Genomic DNA, 14155 nt, shown 5'->3' with positions numbered 1-14155 from the left:
ATAAGGGATTTTTCCCCATAAAGGAATAAAACTGGACTTTTGAAAATATTATTTTATTTTGAAATTGGCACAAAAAAAATGGCAAAATCATTTGCAAGTCTGCAGTCTTTGAGCTGTGCAACATTTAATGAGGCTAGCACCAAGCACCAGAGGGGCGAGAAGATGGGTGGACACATTCAGTCAGCATCTAAAAGGCAATTCTCAACTACTCTTGCCTCACACAAATGAGGCAGTAGTGAGTGCTGCTGTAAAAGAACCATTACTGGCAATATTGCATACTACACGCCAAGGTTAAATGAGGTAAAACACAAATTTTCCCTTACACCCCTTGGGATTGGTTATATCCAGAATAAATCTCGGAATTGAGTCGGAATCAGCAGCAGAAAGTATGACTTGATATCTTAAACATGGCTCGCTGCAAATTCTGTGGGCCCTGCTATCATCCAAATTATATTAGTAGCTGAGCAGGGGAACTCTCTCACTGGGGAATTCAAAGTGAATCTTCAGATTCACAGAATCAGAATAAATTAATTTCTAACTTGTCCTGAGCACATGATGGAGGGTAAAGTGTGTGGGAAAGTGAGAGCAAAAAGCTTCTCTGTGCTTAAATGAAAACAGTGTAACAGGCACTGTGTGTATGTGTGTGTGTGTGTGTGTGTGTGCGTGTGTGTGTGTGTGTGTGTGTGTGTGTGCATGGACATGTTTCTGTGTGTCTCTGTGTATCTGGGTCAAACCGAACACCATACAGGAGTTAAGCCTTTGTGTTTTGTAATTAGAGAAATAAAGCTGTGCTCTTAGTTCAGTTTTGTCTCAGAGTCCTGCACTCTGGGTCCTCACTTTGCCTGTTACACCCAACGTATTGTGACAGAAGATAGTAAGCAGTAAGATCGACCCAGCAGAGTTGGTGAGAGATCGGCAGTGATCGATAGAATAAAATAAGGGGTGGGGGTCTCGGCAAGCCCCAGACCGTGCGCCCCCATAATATGGGACTTGGCTCTTGGGGACCCTCAGTGTCTCTGAACCTCCTCAGCTGCTGCCCTCCCTCGGCCCGATCTTCCGGTGATGAAAGTGGGCGGTCTCTGCTTCACATCTGCTGCTCATCTGCTGCCTCTTCATTCGTCTGCTCTCTTCAACCACCGCAGAAGTATCTGAGCGAAACGGCAGAAGATGGGGTATGTAGAGGTTTTTATTTCAGCCTTTTTGAGCCCTTGTATTTTTTCAGTGCTGAAAAACTAATTAAAAAAACATCTGGAGGGCTTTCTATATAAAATTATCATTGAATTCATGCCTTCTTTTGAGCTCAAGTTATTAACACTTGAAAGGTCCATAACCATTTTTAATGTCACTTCAAGTTTTGTAGTTTAAACCACAAGAGTATGTTACTGCAGTCTGTTTGACACGCACTTCCTTTTACATCTTACATACAAAACCCCCCAAAACAAAACATGTTACATGTGTTTACACCTTTAAAACAAACTGCTAAGTGATCTCATACTTAAAACCTGAGGAAACGCTCCATTTATTCCATCCATTGTGGATTGTATATATTTTAATGCAAAAACAACAACATTCTAGAGTTTCCGATTTGTACTGTAATTGTAACATAAGTACAAATTTTTGCAAGTACTTGACTCAGTCTAGTAGATATCAAACATCTCAAACACATCCCTCTATGCTTCATCAGGCACAGTATTTTACCAAATTAGCAGATATTAAAACTAATGATAACTTCTCAATATTTTTTCATTTCTTTTCTTTCCAAGGTCACAAAATAATTTGGAACTAAAATGTTTTTTTTCACATCTAGTTATAGTTTTCTCTAAGAAAAGTTGTGAGAGAGATAAAGGTTATCTTTTCTTAAAATAAACTTAAAATGGATGTGAAATGTGTAAAAATGAAGCAACATGTTAGCAGCTGCACTGCCGACAGTAATGTCAGTGAACTAGTAAGCCTTTGTAGTCACAGCGAGCTGCTGTTATTAGCATTAGCTGAGAAAAAGTGCAGGAGGAGGAATCACATTTTCAACAACAGCGTGAGGAACAGAGGAAAATAGAATCAATGTGGTAGGAAAATAGATAAAGAGACATATTTAAGAATGGAGCAATTCAAGTAAACGAACGGCTATTTTAATCATGAGCAGCTTCTAATAGCGAAAGTGTAACTTTTAAGTATCACATGCTGCGCTGGAGTGAAACTAAGATGTCCTAACTGAACAATAATTGTACCAACCTGATAAAAAAGAAACTTCAGTATCAACAATCAAAAAATTTGAAACATATAGGGAGAGAGCACAGAGCAAAGGACTGATTGTACTGGACAAAAAATACCAGGGCCGATTGTTTTTGTGTCCCAGACATGTCTGTCAATTTGCTTCAGAAACTCTCTGATGTGACTATATCCTATCATTCATACTTGCTCAAAAATCATTGAGTGCCCATCTTATTAACAGATGCACGACTAATATTGCCACAGATATCAATATAATAGTGCTTCTAAAAAGTTGCATTTACAATAAATCTCTAGAGGAAAGAGGACAAAGAGGAACTAGAATACAGTCAGAACAATGTGTAATAAAAGGTTTTGTGTAGCTGAAGGATTACATGGAGCCAGAATAAGACGATATGGAGCATTTCACTCACTAAGGTTAGCTTGACACAGAAGTAACAGTCTTAAAAATATCCATTACACAGGGCTGACAAATCTTTAACAAATGGCAAAGGTAAATAACTGAGAGTAAAACAGTTGAAAATAAACTCCTGAGAATTTTCTGTATTTATGTATATTCCATCATATTGAGAAGCCAATTAAGCAGACAAGGCAAAAAAAAAAGAAACTTTATTATTATTAATATTTATTTTGGAAAGGGATCCAGTATTACATTAATGTGTCTAACAAAAGTATACGTACTTCTAGAGTCTGGCATACAGCTTTTATCAGAATCAGAATCAGCATACTTTATTAATCCATAAATTAGTTAATCCCTGCATGTTATGTAAACATTTCTGGTATCTGTCAATCTCCCTGCCAATCAGCTTGAACATTCAGTTAGACTTTGGAACTGATTGTTCCTTCAGAGCTGGTTGTCACAGTTAGTGAGCTGACTGTGGAGTGGATGACCCAGATATATATCACTGCAGTTATCCTACTGAATGAAAGGAGAGTCTGTATTGTGGATGATCAAAGTCTAAAACTCAATACAAAAAACCCCCCAAAACAAATAAAACCAAGGACAGTCACAAGGAGAGAGCTGATAGGAAGCAAAACTCAAAGACAGGCACTAGAGAAACCATCTGTCAAAGTCAAGAAACATAAAAAATCCTAAGACCCGAACTCTTCCACGGCATGCATTTTTAATTTCTCTTTGATATTTGGGCAAATTGGGGCCCGATGAATGTAAAAACAAAGAATTACCAGATTTTTTCTTTTTACCTTATTTTTGTTTTTTTTAAAAATAAGAGCCACATATGAGGATATTCGTTTAAAATTTTGATAGAAGAGTAGCAGTATAATGTCCTTGTAAGTGGATATCAGGCCCTTGTAGAGCAAAATTGAGTATTTTGGTCTAAATAACCCAAAATGTGATGTCCACATATGTGGATGCCAGGTCCTAGAAGGTTAAATATGAATATAATAAAATTTGGACTAAATATGAGACATGTTTAGTCTAAAGGGAAGGGAACACCAGAGTTTACAGTTCTTGACTTAAGTGTAAAAAAAAAAGTTGGACATCTGTATGCTTTGATCAGATATGACGTGATCACAATATATACACACCTTGAGAATATGTCCAGTTTCAGTGGTGACATAACTGCACAAACTACATGTGGAATATGTAACTTCCACTGAAACCAGTGATACTTTGACTTTTCACATGTCCTCTGCTGCAGAGCTCTCAGAGATAATTCGTATCTGCATGCAATGGAGGAAATATATTTGAAACCTGATAACCCAACATCTTCAACAAATCACACGGGTAAGAAAGAAGTGACAGAAACAGGAAGAGGTTTGTTCATATCTCTTTGTACTCTTGTATATTTTGGGGGATTTTCAGATTCCTGGTTTTCCCCCCCTTTCCTCTTTTCAGGTCGAAGGAGCTCTAAGAGGAGTTTCTGTTTAGTTGGTATTCTCTCTCTTTGCCTGTTGGGTGCTTTCCTGCTGGTTCGACTGATCACTTTTGGTATTTACTGTGAGTTGGATTGTTCATCAATATTTCTTCTAATTTTCAGTCCCAAAATAATAAATATTTTTCTAATGAAATTCTACTGAAATTTAACAAACATGGTAACATTCAAATCAAGGAAGTCTCACAAGTTCAAAATTTGTGAATAATTTTAAGATGACAAGATCACAGTAATAATGGTTCTTTATTCACATGCCAGTATAAAACCGACGAACATATGTAACATGTTTCAAAGGCAAACTTTTTGTTTAACTCTAAAATAAATCTGAAACAGTCTCAGGATGAATGCATGAGGTCTTTTGAGTTTCAAATATGTGAATATTTATCTTTATTTCAGATCATAACTGCTTACATGATTCAGCTGATCATCTGGCAGAAATAAAGAAACAACTTTCTTCAATGACTGAGGAGAGAGACCTGCTGACTGAAAAGACCAAAGAGCTGAAAACGCTGCTATGTTTCTCCAATCAGTGTGAGTTGTATGACAGTTTTTGTCTTTGTAAAAAGCTTTAGTCAGGAATTCGGTGATTCAGTTTCCTAGCAAATTTTTTCCTGCTTAACATAAATTACTATTGGGAATCATTATCAATATGTATTTATATGAACAACTGTCAATACCTTTGCATCTATGCTTTTCAACATACAGCTTAATTGCATCAGTGCATCTTACACTCATTACAAATTCACATTTATAAGGAAATTATGACTGAACAAAATGACTGTACCAACATTATTTACTAATTTCAAAACTTTATGAATCCAAAATAGAACTTAATGTTTGTTAATGAATTTTATTCATTTTTAATCAAGTTTTCATGTGCAAACTTTCATTGTAGCAAAACAACATTTAACAAATACAACGAGCATTAAACCCCAGAAAGTTGATTCTGTTCATCTGGACGTAGCGTTTTTAGTGGGAGAATCTTTTTGTCACTGATCCAAGTGACTTCTTCTTCAGTCTCAGCTGACTGCAGGTTTCCCCAGCTTTATCAATAATGACCTAAACTAGTGCCACTGATTAAAAATGGGCCTTCAGGTCAGGTTCATGGTCATTAATATGCAACTGGTAATGACCATTGATCAGTGAGCATAAAAGAAAGCTGAAGTGTTTGTGTTAGCTGCCAGTCTTCTTACTCCTGTATTTTCTCCTTTTTAACTCTATATATTTAAAACTGTTAACTATTCAGTTGCTCTTCTATTTGGTGATGATTTGTGTTTAAGCAGGGATGCATCTATTCACTATCATATCTCTTTTGAACTACATGTTTCACCTTCCATCAGTTTTACCCAGTTATTAGACGTTTTCAGTTGAAAACTCAAAACTTTAAAGCAATAAAGTTTGAGTAAAATTAGCACTTTCTTTATTTGAACTCTATAATTTTTTTAATTATTAAATATAATAAATTATTATTATTATTAATTATAAACATTATATATATTTTAAATATGCATATAATTTCACAATGACAGAAAAAGATTGACATATTACAATAAATTTCTATACTGACAATTTTGACATCAGCACAAACGTTCTATAAAATTAACTTAGATACCATTACTGGAGATTTCTTGGACTTTTCTTTTTGGACTGTGGGAGGAAACTGGATTACCCAGAAAGAACCCATGCAGGCTCAGGGAGAACATGCAAACTTCACACAGGTCTTGGGCAGATGTCTGGATTTGAGACCAGGACCTTCTTGCCCTGAGGAAAAAGTGCAAGACACCACCATGCTGCTCAGGGCGGGTTAAATCATGCAGGGACCATATCATCAGCAACGTGGTCACTTCAGCCAAGACCATAACATTTTAGTGGGAGAAAATAGGTCACAGCACATCACTTTTTTTGGTAAACAAAACAGGTTCACTTCATCTTTTGAATCCTCAGCAGGAAATGTGTCCCACACACTTTGTTTTTAGAATAACTTATGGGAGTGGAACTGTTCTCTGTTAATATAAAATAAATTAGGTATTAACACTAGAAGTCCCAGAGAAGAGCCATTTGGCTTTTCTACCTATAAAACCCACCGTCGAGCCAAATGGCTGGTAGGCTTTTAGCTAATATCCTTAATCACCTGTGAACAGCTGCTTTTGTTATGTAAATAAGGTGGGGCCATGCTGAACCACTTGGAGTGGTTAGTTTCCTGAGCCACAAGGAAACTTGTGTTTCAGTTTGCCTTAGGGAGAAATCAACACACATGGGTGTATTTCCTTTGTTGCTGAGATTTATTGATAAAACAGTACAAAAAACAAAAATAAAAAAAAACAACTATTTGTACACATATTTACAAATAACAATAAAAAGTGAGTGAGTACATTTCAACATTTTCAGCAATCACTCACAGTCCTGGCACTGCCATGGTATCTGTAGTCTGCATTTACCACATGTGTATCTGTAGAAGTGAACACATCGCACAGTGGCATGATTGTTCTTGCATTTGTGTTTGACCTGACACGTGGCTCTTTTTCCAGGGCTAGGTGTGGAGGGTTGTGTCCGAAGCAACTGTTCTTTTCTTGCCTTCTTCCCAGCCATATGAGAGTTAGCCAACTCTCTTGCAAACTCCACCAGGAAGTCCACTCGTCTTTCCTGCGTCCCGTTGCATGCTTGATACAGCACATGTGCATTCAGTGCTGCCATGTCAATCATGTTATAGAACACGGCAACTGGCCAGCGCCGTGTTCCTCTGCGGACTGTGTACTCCCGCACCATCTGGTCCATCACATCCACGCCACACTTTGTGGTGTTGTAAAGGGTGACAGTGTTTGGCTTCCTTTTGGTGGTGTTATCAGTCTGAACCACGCTGTGCATGCTGCTAAGAATATAGACTGTCTTCTTCCGTTTGGCCGCATACGCCGTCAGCGTGGCAGCAGTGGTTGAAAATACCTAAGAAATAAGATAAATTGTTATTTCCATAGCACTTTTACACACAATAAAACACATAAACATAGAACCACAAAAGACCTGCAGCCTACCTGAGTGGTGAATTCATTGCGATCTGTGTGTCTAGCGGATTGAGGAATTTCCCGGCGAATCTTGTTGACTGTGCCGAGGATGGTGGTTTTCCGTCTAAGAAGTTTTTGCGCAAGTGAAAGTGATGTGAAGAAATTGTCCGTGGTAACATTTCTGCCCTTGTCTAGGAATGGTTCCATCAGCCTCATCACTACATTTTCAGACAGTCTCTCCCCACTGGGACGATTGGGGTCCTTGCCAAGATATAGGAGGACATTGCAAATGTACTTGGATTTTAGGTCGCAGGCCACACAAAACTTGATCCCAAACTTGTCAGGTTTACTTGCAATACACTGCAGGAAACAGCACCGAGTCTTTGATGGGAAGAGCTGTTCATCAACGGTGATATGTAGACCAGGGTTGTAGCACGTGATGCAGTTGGTGACAAATGATCCCCACACACTGGAAACTGCAGCGAACTTATCAGTCTTTGCTCGATCACTGCGGGTGGACCTGTCATCAAAGCATAGGTGTTGCATGATGTCTTGGAAGCGGTTACGCGGCATAGTTCCAATGATCTGTGGGTTTCCCAGGTTTGCTGACCAGCAGTCACGTAGTGATGGAACCCTAGTAACCCCCCCCCCCAAGATCAAGATCTTTGATCAAGATCAAGATCAAAGACTCGGTGCTGTTTCCTGCAGTATATTGCAAGTAAACCTGACAAGTTTGGGATCAAGTTTTGGGTGGCCTGCGACCTAAAATCCAAGTACATTTGCAATGTCCTCCTATATCTTGGCAAGGACCCCAATCGTCCCAGTGGGGAGAGACTGTCTGAAAATGTAGTGATGAGGCTGATGGAACCATTCCTAGACAAGGGCAGAAATGTTACCACGGACAATTTCTTCACATCACTTTCACTTGCGCAAAAACTTCTTAGACGGAAAACCACCATCCTCGGCACAGTCAGCAAGATTCGCCAGGAAATTCCTCAATCCGCTAGATACACAGATCGCAATGAATTCACCACTCAGGTAGCCTGCAGGTCTTTTGTGGTTCTATGTTTATGTGTTTCATTGTGTGTAAAAGTGCTATGGAAATAACAATTTATCTTATTTCTTAGGTGTTTTCAACCTCTGCTGCCACGCTGACGGCGTATGCAGCCAAACGGAAGAAGACAGTCTATATTCTTAGCAGCATGCACAGCGTGGTTCAGACTGATAACACCACCAAAAGGAAGCCAAACACTGTCGCCCTTTACAACACCACAAAGTGTGGCGTAGATGTGTTGGATCAGATGGTGCGGGAGTACACGGTCCGCAGAGGAACACGGCGCTGGCCAGTTGCCGTGTTCTATAACATGATTGACATGGCAGCACTGAATGCACATGTGCTGTATCAAGCATGCAACGGGACGCAGGAAAGACGGGTGGACTTCCTGGTGGAGCTTGCAAGAGAGTTGGCTAACTCTCATATGGCTGGGAAGAAGGCAAAAAAAGAACAGTTGCTTCGGACACAACCCTCCACACCTAGCCCTGGAAAAAGAGCCACGTGTCAGGTCAAACACAAATGCAAGAACAATCATGCCACTGTGTGATGTGTTCACTGCTACAGATACACATGTGGTAAATGCAGACTACAGATACCATGGCAGTGCCAGGATTGTGAGTGATTGAAATGTACTCACTCACTTTTTATTATTATCTGTAAATATGTGTACAAATGGTTGTTTTTGTAGAAATATTTTTCGGGTTTTTTGTACTGTTTTTATCAATAAATCTTTTGGAGATTTATTTTCCTGGATGATTGAGAATGCATCAAGACGAACACAAAATGAAGTTCACAGCTTTTAGCAGTTCCCCCTCCCCACACACAAACAAAGAGGCAGTTTGCAGTTAGAAATCTGCAATCATTCACACACCCCCACTCCCCTCCACAATTCTCAGGTAACGACCCAATTTACATATGAATTGATGCTAACAGACTAGCCAAGTTAGCTTCCACTTGGCTGACAGAGGGTTAGAAAAGCCTGGGACTTCTAGTGTTAAAACTGTCACCATGTTAAATACAAGCAGACAAATATAACAGTCAGTAAGTGAATAGACTGTGCAAAGATCTTTGTGATCAAGACTTTGGAGGATTAAAATTAAATAGAGATTGAATGAGCATCGTTATAGAGTTCTTAAAGGAGCTTTTCCTGACATGCTGTTTTTAATTTCCTCCAGACAAAACATGTCCTGTAGGATGGAACAAGTTCAATCATAGATGCTATCTCCAATCGGAAAGGTCTGATTCGTGGGATGCAGCCAGAAAGAACTGCACAGACGAAGAAGCCGATCTGATAGTCATTGACAGCCCTGAAGAAAAGGTACAGTGTGTTATTGTGTTTGTAAATAAACACAATAGTTCAAATTCTTATTTTTATTTATTTATTTATTAATTTTTTCCTTCCTAAAAGTGTTTATTATGAGCATTTGAGCGTTTAATCAACACATATCTAAACACAAAAACCTGAAATAACTGTAATTCTGTCTCAGTGCAGAAAACAACTAACTGACATTTTTCTGTGATTCTATATGGAATTTGTCTTAGCTGAATAGTTTTATTCTTCAAAAACTTTGATCAATATGTGAATTTTAAGACATATTTATAGAACTAAAATGTATAAGAGGAATCTGCGTAGACATAAATTTTAAGGGTTATATGGGTCCTTATTTAAAGAAAGAATAATGAAATGTGGTGGTTTAGCAAAGATAGGAAGAACAGAATATTATAAAATGCTAAAGAATGCAGGGGATGCAGCATACAAAGGTTCTTCCACTGTTACTTTGCAAGAGCAACAGTTACTACCAGGCGGATGGGAGTCTGTAGCCAAAGTGCCGGAGCAGCAGAAAGTCCAGGGATTTGAAGCATTGTTTTGCATGGTAAATGATGTCAGACAACTTTTGTACCACGGATTAGCAAGTCAGTGGTGTCACTTAATAAGCCATTTTTGAAACTTGGCAACGATGGAAATGACTGTACAAAAACCAACACCGTGGTCCAAGAGTCTGGCAAAAAGCAATAGACCAAGCACCTGGTATACCTTGACATCCTCTATTGTTGTGTTGTGTTGCATACAAATGCAGCACTGCTATACAACCTCACTAATATTAGGGTGGTACTCACTCAATAGTTTTTGTGTGGCGTCAGAACTACTGGGACACCCCTGCCTGGAGGGGAAAACAATACAGGAACGATTTAACTGAAACTAGAAACAACTTGGTAAACTTTACTGTGTGATGCAACATTAATGTGACAACTTAATACCTTTTCTGGTCTTACAGTGTAAATAACCAGAAAATTAAAAAGATAAGATTTGCGTGTGATAATTCATTTAAGTTAGCAATGTAGTGCTTACCTTCGCTTTAACCATGAACAATTTCTTGTTCTTCACTTCCCACAATGCAGCTTTACCTATCCAGATTGTATATCACAGAATAAAACTGGTTAAAAACTAAAATAAAACGTTTTATCCTCATGTTAAACAGACTTTCCTCTCTACAATCATCAATGAACAAACTTGGATTGGTTTGAATGACAAAGAACAGGAGGGAACATGGAAATGGGTAGATGGTACTCCACCGACTCTGATGTAAGTCTTCACTTTGGTTCAGTTTATTACTCTAATTACATTTCCAAATCAAATTTGTTGAATCCACAGATGCATGCAGAATTGACATGAATGAAGTAATAAGATAATGTTGTTGTGACTGACCTGCTAGGCACTGGGCATCGAGTCAACCTGATGATGGTGGAGATGAGGACTGTGCTTTTGTCAGGAATCACGGCAAAACTTCTTGGATGGATTTTCGATGTTCAGCTTCTTTTCATTGGATCTGTGAAAAAACACTAAACTGCAGTACAGTTTACCGACAATGATCTATTATTACATTTTTTGCAGTTTTTTTTCTATCATTCTATTTTAAGTTTAGTCTGTTTTATTCTGTTATACTTTCAAATGAATACCATACGTGCATCTACTGGGAGGCTAAGGGGTAGCACTGGCAGCTGCCAGTATTTTTATTCTAGTGTTTAAAGTGTTGATTTTTGTGTTTCTTGAATTTTTGAATTGTATTTTTATTTAATTGGCATTGCTTTATTTTCTGTGATTAAAAAAAATAGTTCTAATAAGAATTATTAGAAGAATAATTATTATAATTATTGAGTCTCAAGAGAATAGATTTTGCACAGATCTTTATGATCAAGCCATTGGAGCAGTCAAGTTTATAGCTAGCTTAAATATATTGTTTGTAATTTCTTGTAGAAAATACATGTTCTGAAGGATGGAGCAAGTTCAACTGTAGCTGCTATATCCGGTCTCAAAGCTCTGGTTCCTGGGATGCAGCCAGAAAGGACTGCAGAGACAGAGGAGCAGATCTCATGGTTGTTGACAGCCCTGAAGAACAGGTACTGTGTTTATGCATGTGTGCGTTATTGTGTTTGTAAATTAATACTGAAATTCAAGCTCCTTATTTTATGTAAATAATGTCGCCCTCTTTTAAAATACATGACAACGATTCAACACATATATCATATCAGATCATAAACATAAAACCCTAAGTTGTTCTGTGGGAAACAACTCATATGACCACATAGTTTTCTGTGATTGTGTAAATGACATAATGGAACCTTCAATTTAACAAGTGTTACCACAATTAGGATGAAATAAAAAAAAGATGAATATGAGGATTTCAAATCAAATTTATTGTACCAGAATGAATCAGAGAAATATACACAGACAAAACATTAAGGGGGAAATAACCTGTCAATGGAGAAATAAGAAAGTATGGTGGTGTATAAAGAAAAAGGAATGCAGGGAATGCAGTCAGGGGACCTTTAAGAGTCCACTGACAGAACATAATACCATTTTAACCAGTCTTTTGTAGACAGTGTCAAAAGATTTTGGTGGCAATGACTTATTACATGTTAAAGAAAAAACATGACAAATGTATTAAAAGTTTTGAATGAGTTACAGCAAAAAGTGCATCAACTAAAATTGTGGTTCAAAACTAATATAAATTGCTTTTACTTCATATGAAAAAGACCTTTCTCTCTACGATCACCACAAAAAGAGTTTGGCTTGGTTTGACTGACGAAGAACAGGAGGGAACATGGAAATGGGTGGATGGAACTCCACTGACTCTGTCGTAAGTCTTCACTTTGGTTCAGTTTGTTACTTTCATTAAGTTTTCAAAAGAAATGTGTTAAACATATACACACTATTGGTCAAAAGCCTGGACATTCATAGTTTTGATGCCTTCAGTGAGAATCTACAATGTACAATAGTCATGAAAATAAAGAAAACCATGAAAACCATTAAACTTTTGACTGTTAGTATATAAAACACACTGGTGAACTTACATTTCAGTGGGTTGAGCCAAACTGCAAGGTCAAAACCTTAAAGATGTACACTAATGACTTGTTTAGACAACATAGGTTAGAAGTTGCTATATCAACTATGACGTCTTGCTTTGATCTCCATATGAAACTTTGTTATCTTAAAATAGCCCTGTCACTACACACCAAACATCTGATTTTTGTCTCAATAATAAAAACAAGCTAATATTATGGTTATGGACTTACTAGGTACTGGGGATCGACTCAACCTAATAATGGTGGAGAAGAGGACTGTGCTCATGTCTATAGTGGTGAGGACATGAGCATGAATGACCTTTCATGCTCAACTTCTCTTAAATGGATCTGTGAAAAAGCACCAAACTACTGTACCGTTTCTTGAAGATTTTTTACTTGTTACTTCAGTGGAGACTTTCAGAGAGAAATTATCAAACACCAGCATAGCTGAATATGTGTTTAAGTTTTGAGTTTCTGTTTGGTTTTTATTGCAGTGTTTTAAAGTTTTAATTTTTGTGTTTGTTAATAAAGTATACGAACTTTGTGTTAGTCAAATGTTACATGAAAATGGACAATGAGACAAAACATTTTGAGCATGCAATTTGTTGAAAACAAAGCTTATACTGAAACAGGCTGTTTTACAGCTGATCTAAAGTTTAGGACCACACCTCCAAAAAAAAAAAAATCTGTAAACCCCACAAAACAGAAATCAAAGTTCCAAACATGAACTGAGTAATGAGTAGTTCCACCGTTATTGTTGATCACTTCAAAAATTCATTGCGGAATGCTTGATACAAGCATTTCCACGAGGTGAGTGAGAACACTTCTCCAAGTGGTGAAGATGGTCGCACAAAGGGCATTTACTGTCTGGAACTGTTGTCCTTTTTTATAAACTTCCCTTGCCATCCTTCCCCAAAGGTTCGCAAATGGATTTAGATCAGGGGAACACGCAGGACGGTTTAAAACAGTGATGTTATTGTCCTGGAAAAAGACCCTTGTCCTGCAGGCATTGTGTACTGCAAAGGTAGCCTGTCCTGTTGAAAAACCCAGTCGTTACCACAAAGATGAGGGCCCTCAATCATGAGGGATCCTCTCTGCAACATCTGGACATAGCCAGTGGCCACTGAAGGAAAAAGCACCCCCCTCCACTGTGGCGCGTAGAAAACATCTCAGGTGGAATCTGCTTGTCATGCCAGTAACGTTGGAATCCATCAGGACCATCAAGGTTAAATTTTTTATCAGAGAATACAACTTTCTTCCACCTTTCAATATCCCATGTTTGGTGCTCTCTTGCAAAGTCCAAATGGTCAGTTCTGTGGCATTCAAGGAGATGAGGCCTTTAGTGACATTTTTTGTTTTTGAAGTCCTGACACTCAGATGCAGTCTGATGGTTATGGGGCTGCAGTCGGCACCAATAACAGGCTTAATTTGGGTCGAGGATCGTCCAATTGTCATGAACTGTGTGTGGCATGCAGGATTGTACCCAAACGCAGACTCACAGACAGGATTTGAACACAAAAACTCAGCTTTATTGCTGGCACGAGTTAATACAAAAATTAAACTGGAAATCTAGAAATGGAACTATGAACAGGAGACACAGCCGGGTATGAGGGAGACACTGACATAAATACACAGAA

At 38.1% G+C, this 14155-nt stretch overlaps 1 protein-coding gene across 1 annotated transcript; it reads left to right on the top strand.

Annotated features, from left to right (window-relative positions):
* Positions 1–1111: 1111 nt before the first annotated feature.
* LOC134646144 (C-type mannose receptor 2-like) lies at positions 1112–12942 on the top strand. Its single transcript, XM_063499873.1, has 10 exons — positions 1112–1172; positions 3888–3973; positions 4085–4186; positions 4518–4652; positions 9350–9492; positions 10655–10758; positions 10889–11025; positions 11431–11573; positions 12210–12313; positions 12753–12942. The coding sequence occupies exons 1-10, from the start codon at positions 1168–1170 to the stop codon at positions 12901–12903; spliced, it is 1110 nt and encodes a 369-aa protein (XP_063355943.1). The 5' UTR covers positions 1112–1167; the 3' UTR covers positions 12904–12942.
* The last annotated feature ends 1213 nt before the right edge of the window (positions 12943–14155 follow it).

The sequence above is a fragment of the Pelmatolapia mariae genome, linkage group LG16_19, assembly GCF_036321145.2.
Source record: "Pelmatolapia mariae isolate MD_Pm_ZW linkage group LG16_19, Pm_UMD_F_2, whole genome shotgun sequence".
Lineage (NCBI taxonomy): Eukaryota > Metazoa > Chordata > Actinopteri > Cichliformes > Cichlidae > Pelmatolapia > Pelmatolapia mariae.
This window is presented reverse-complemented; position numbering and strand designations above follow the sequence as displayed.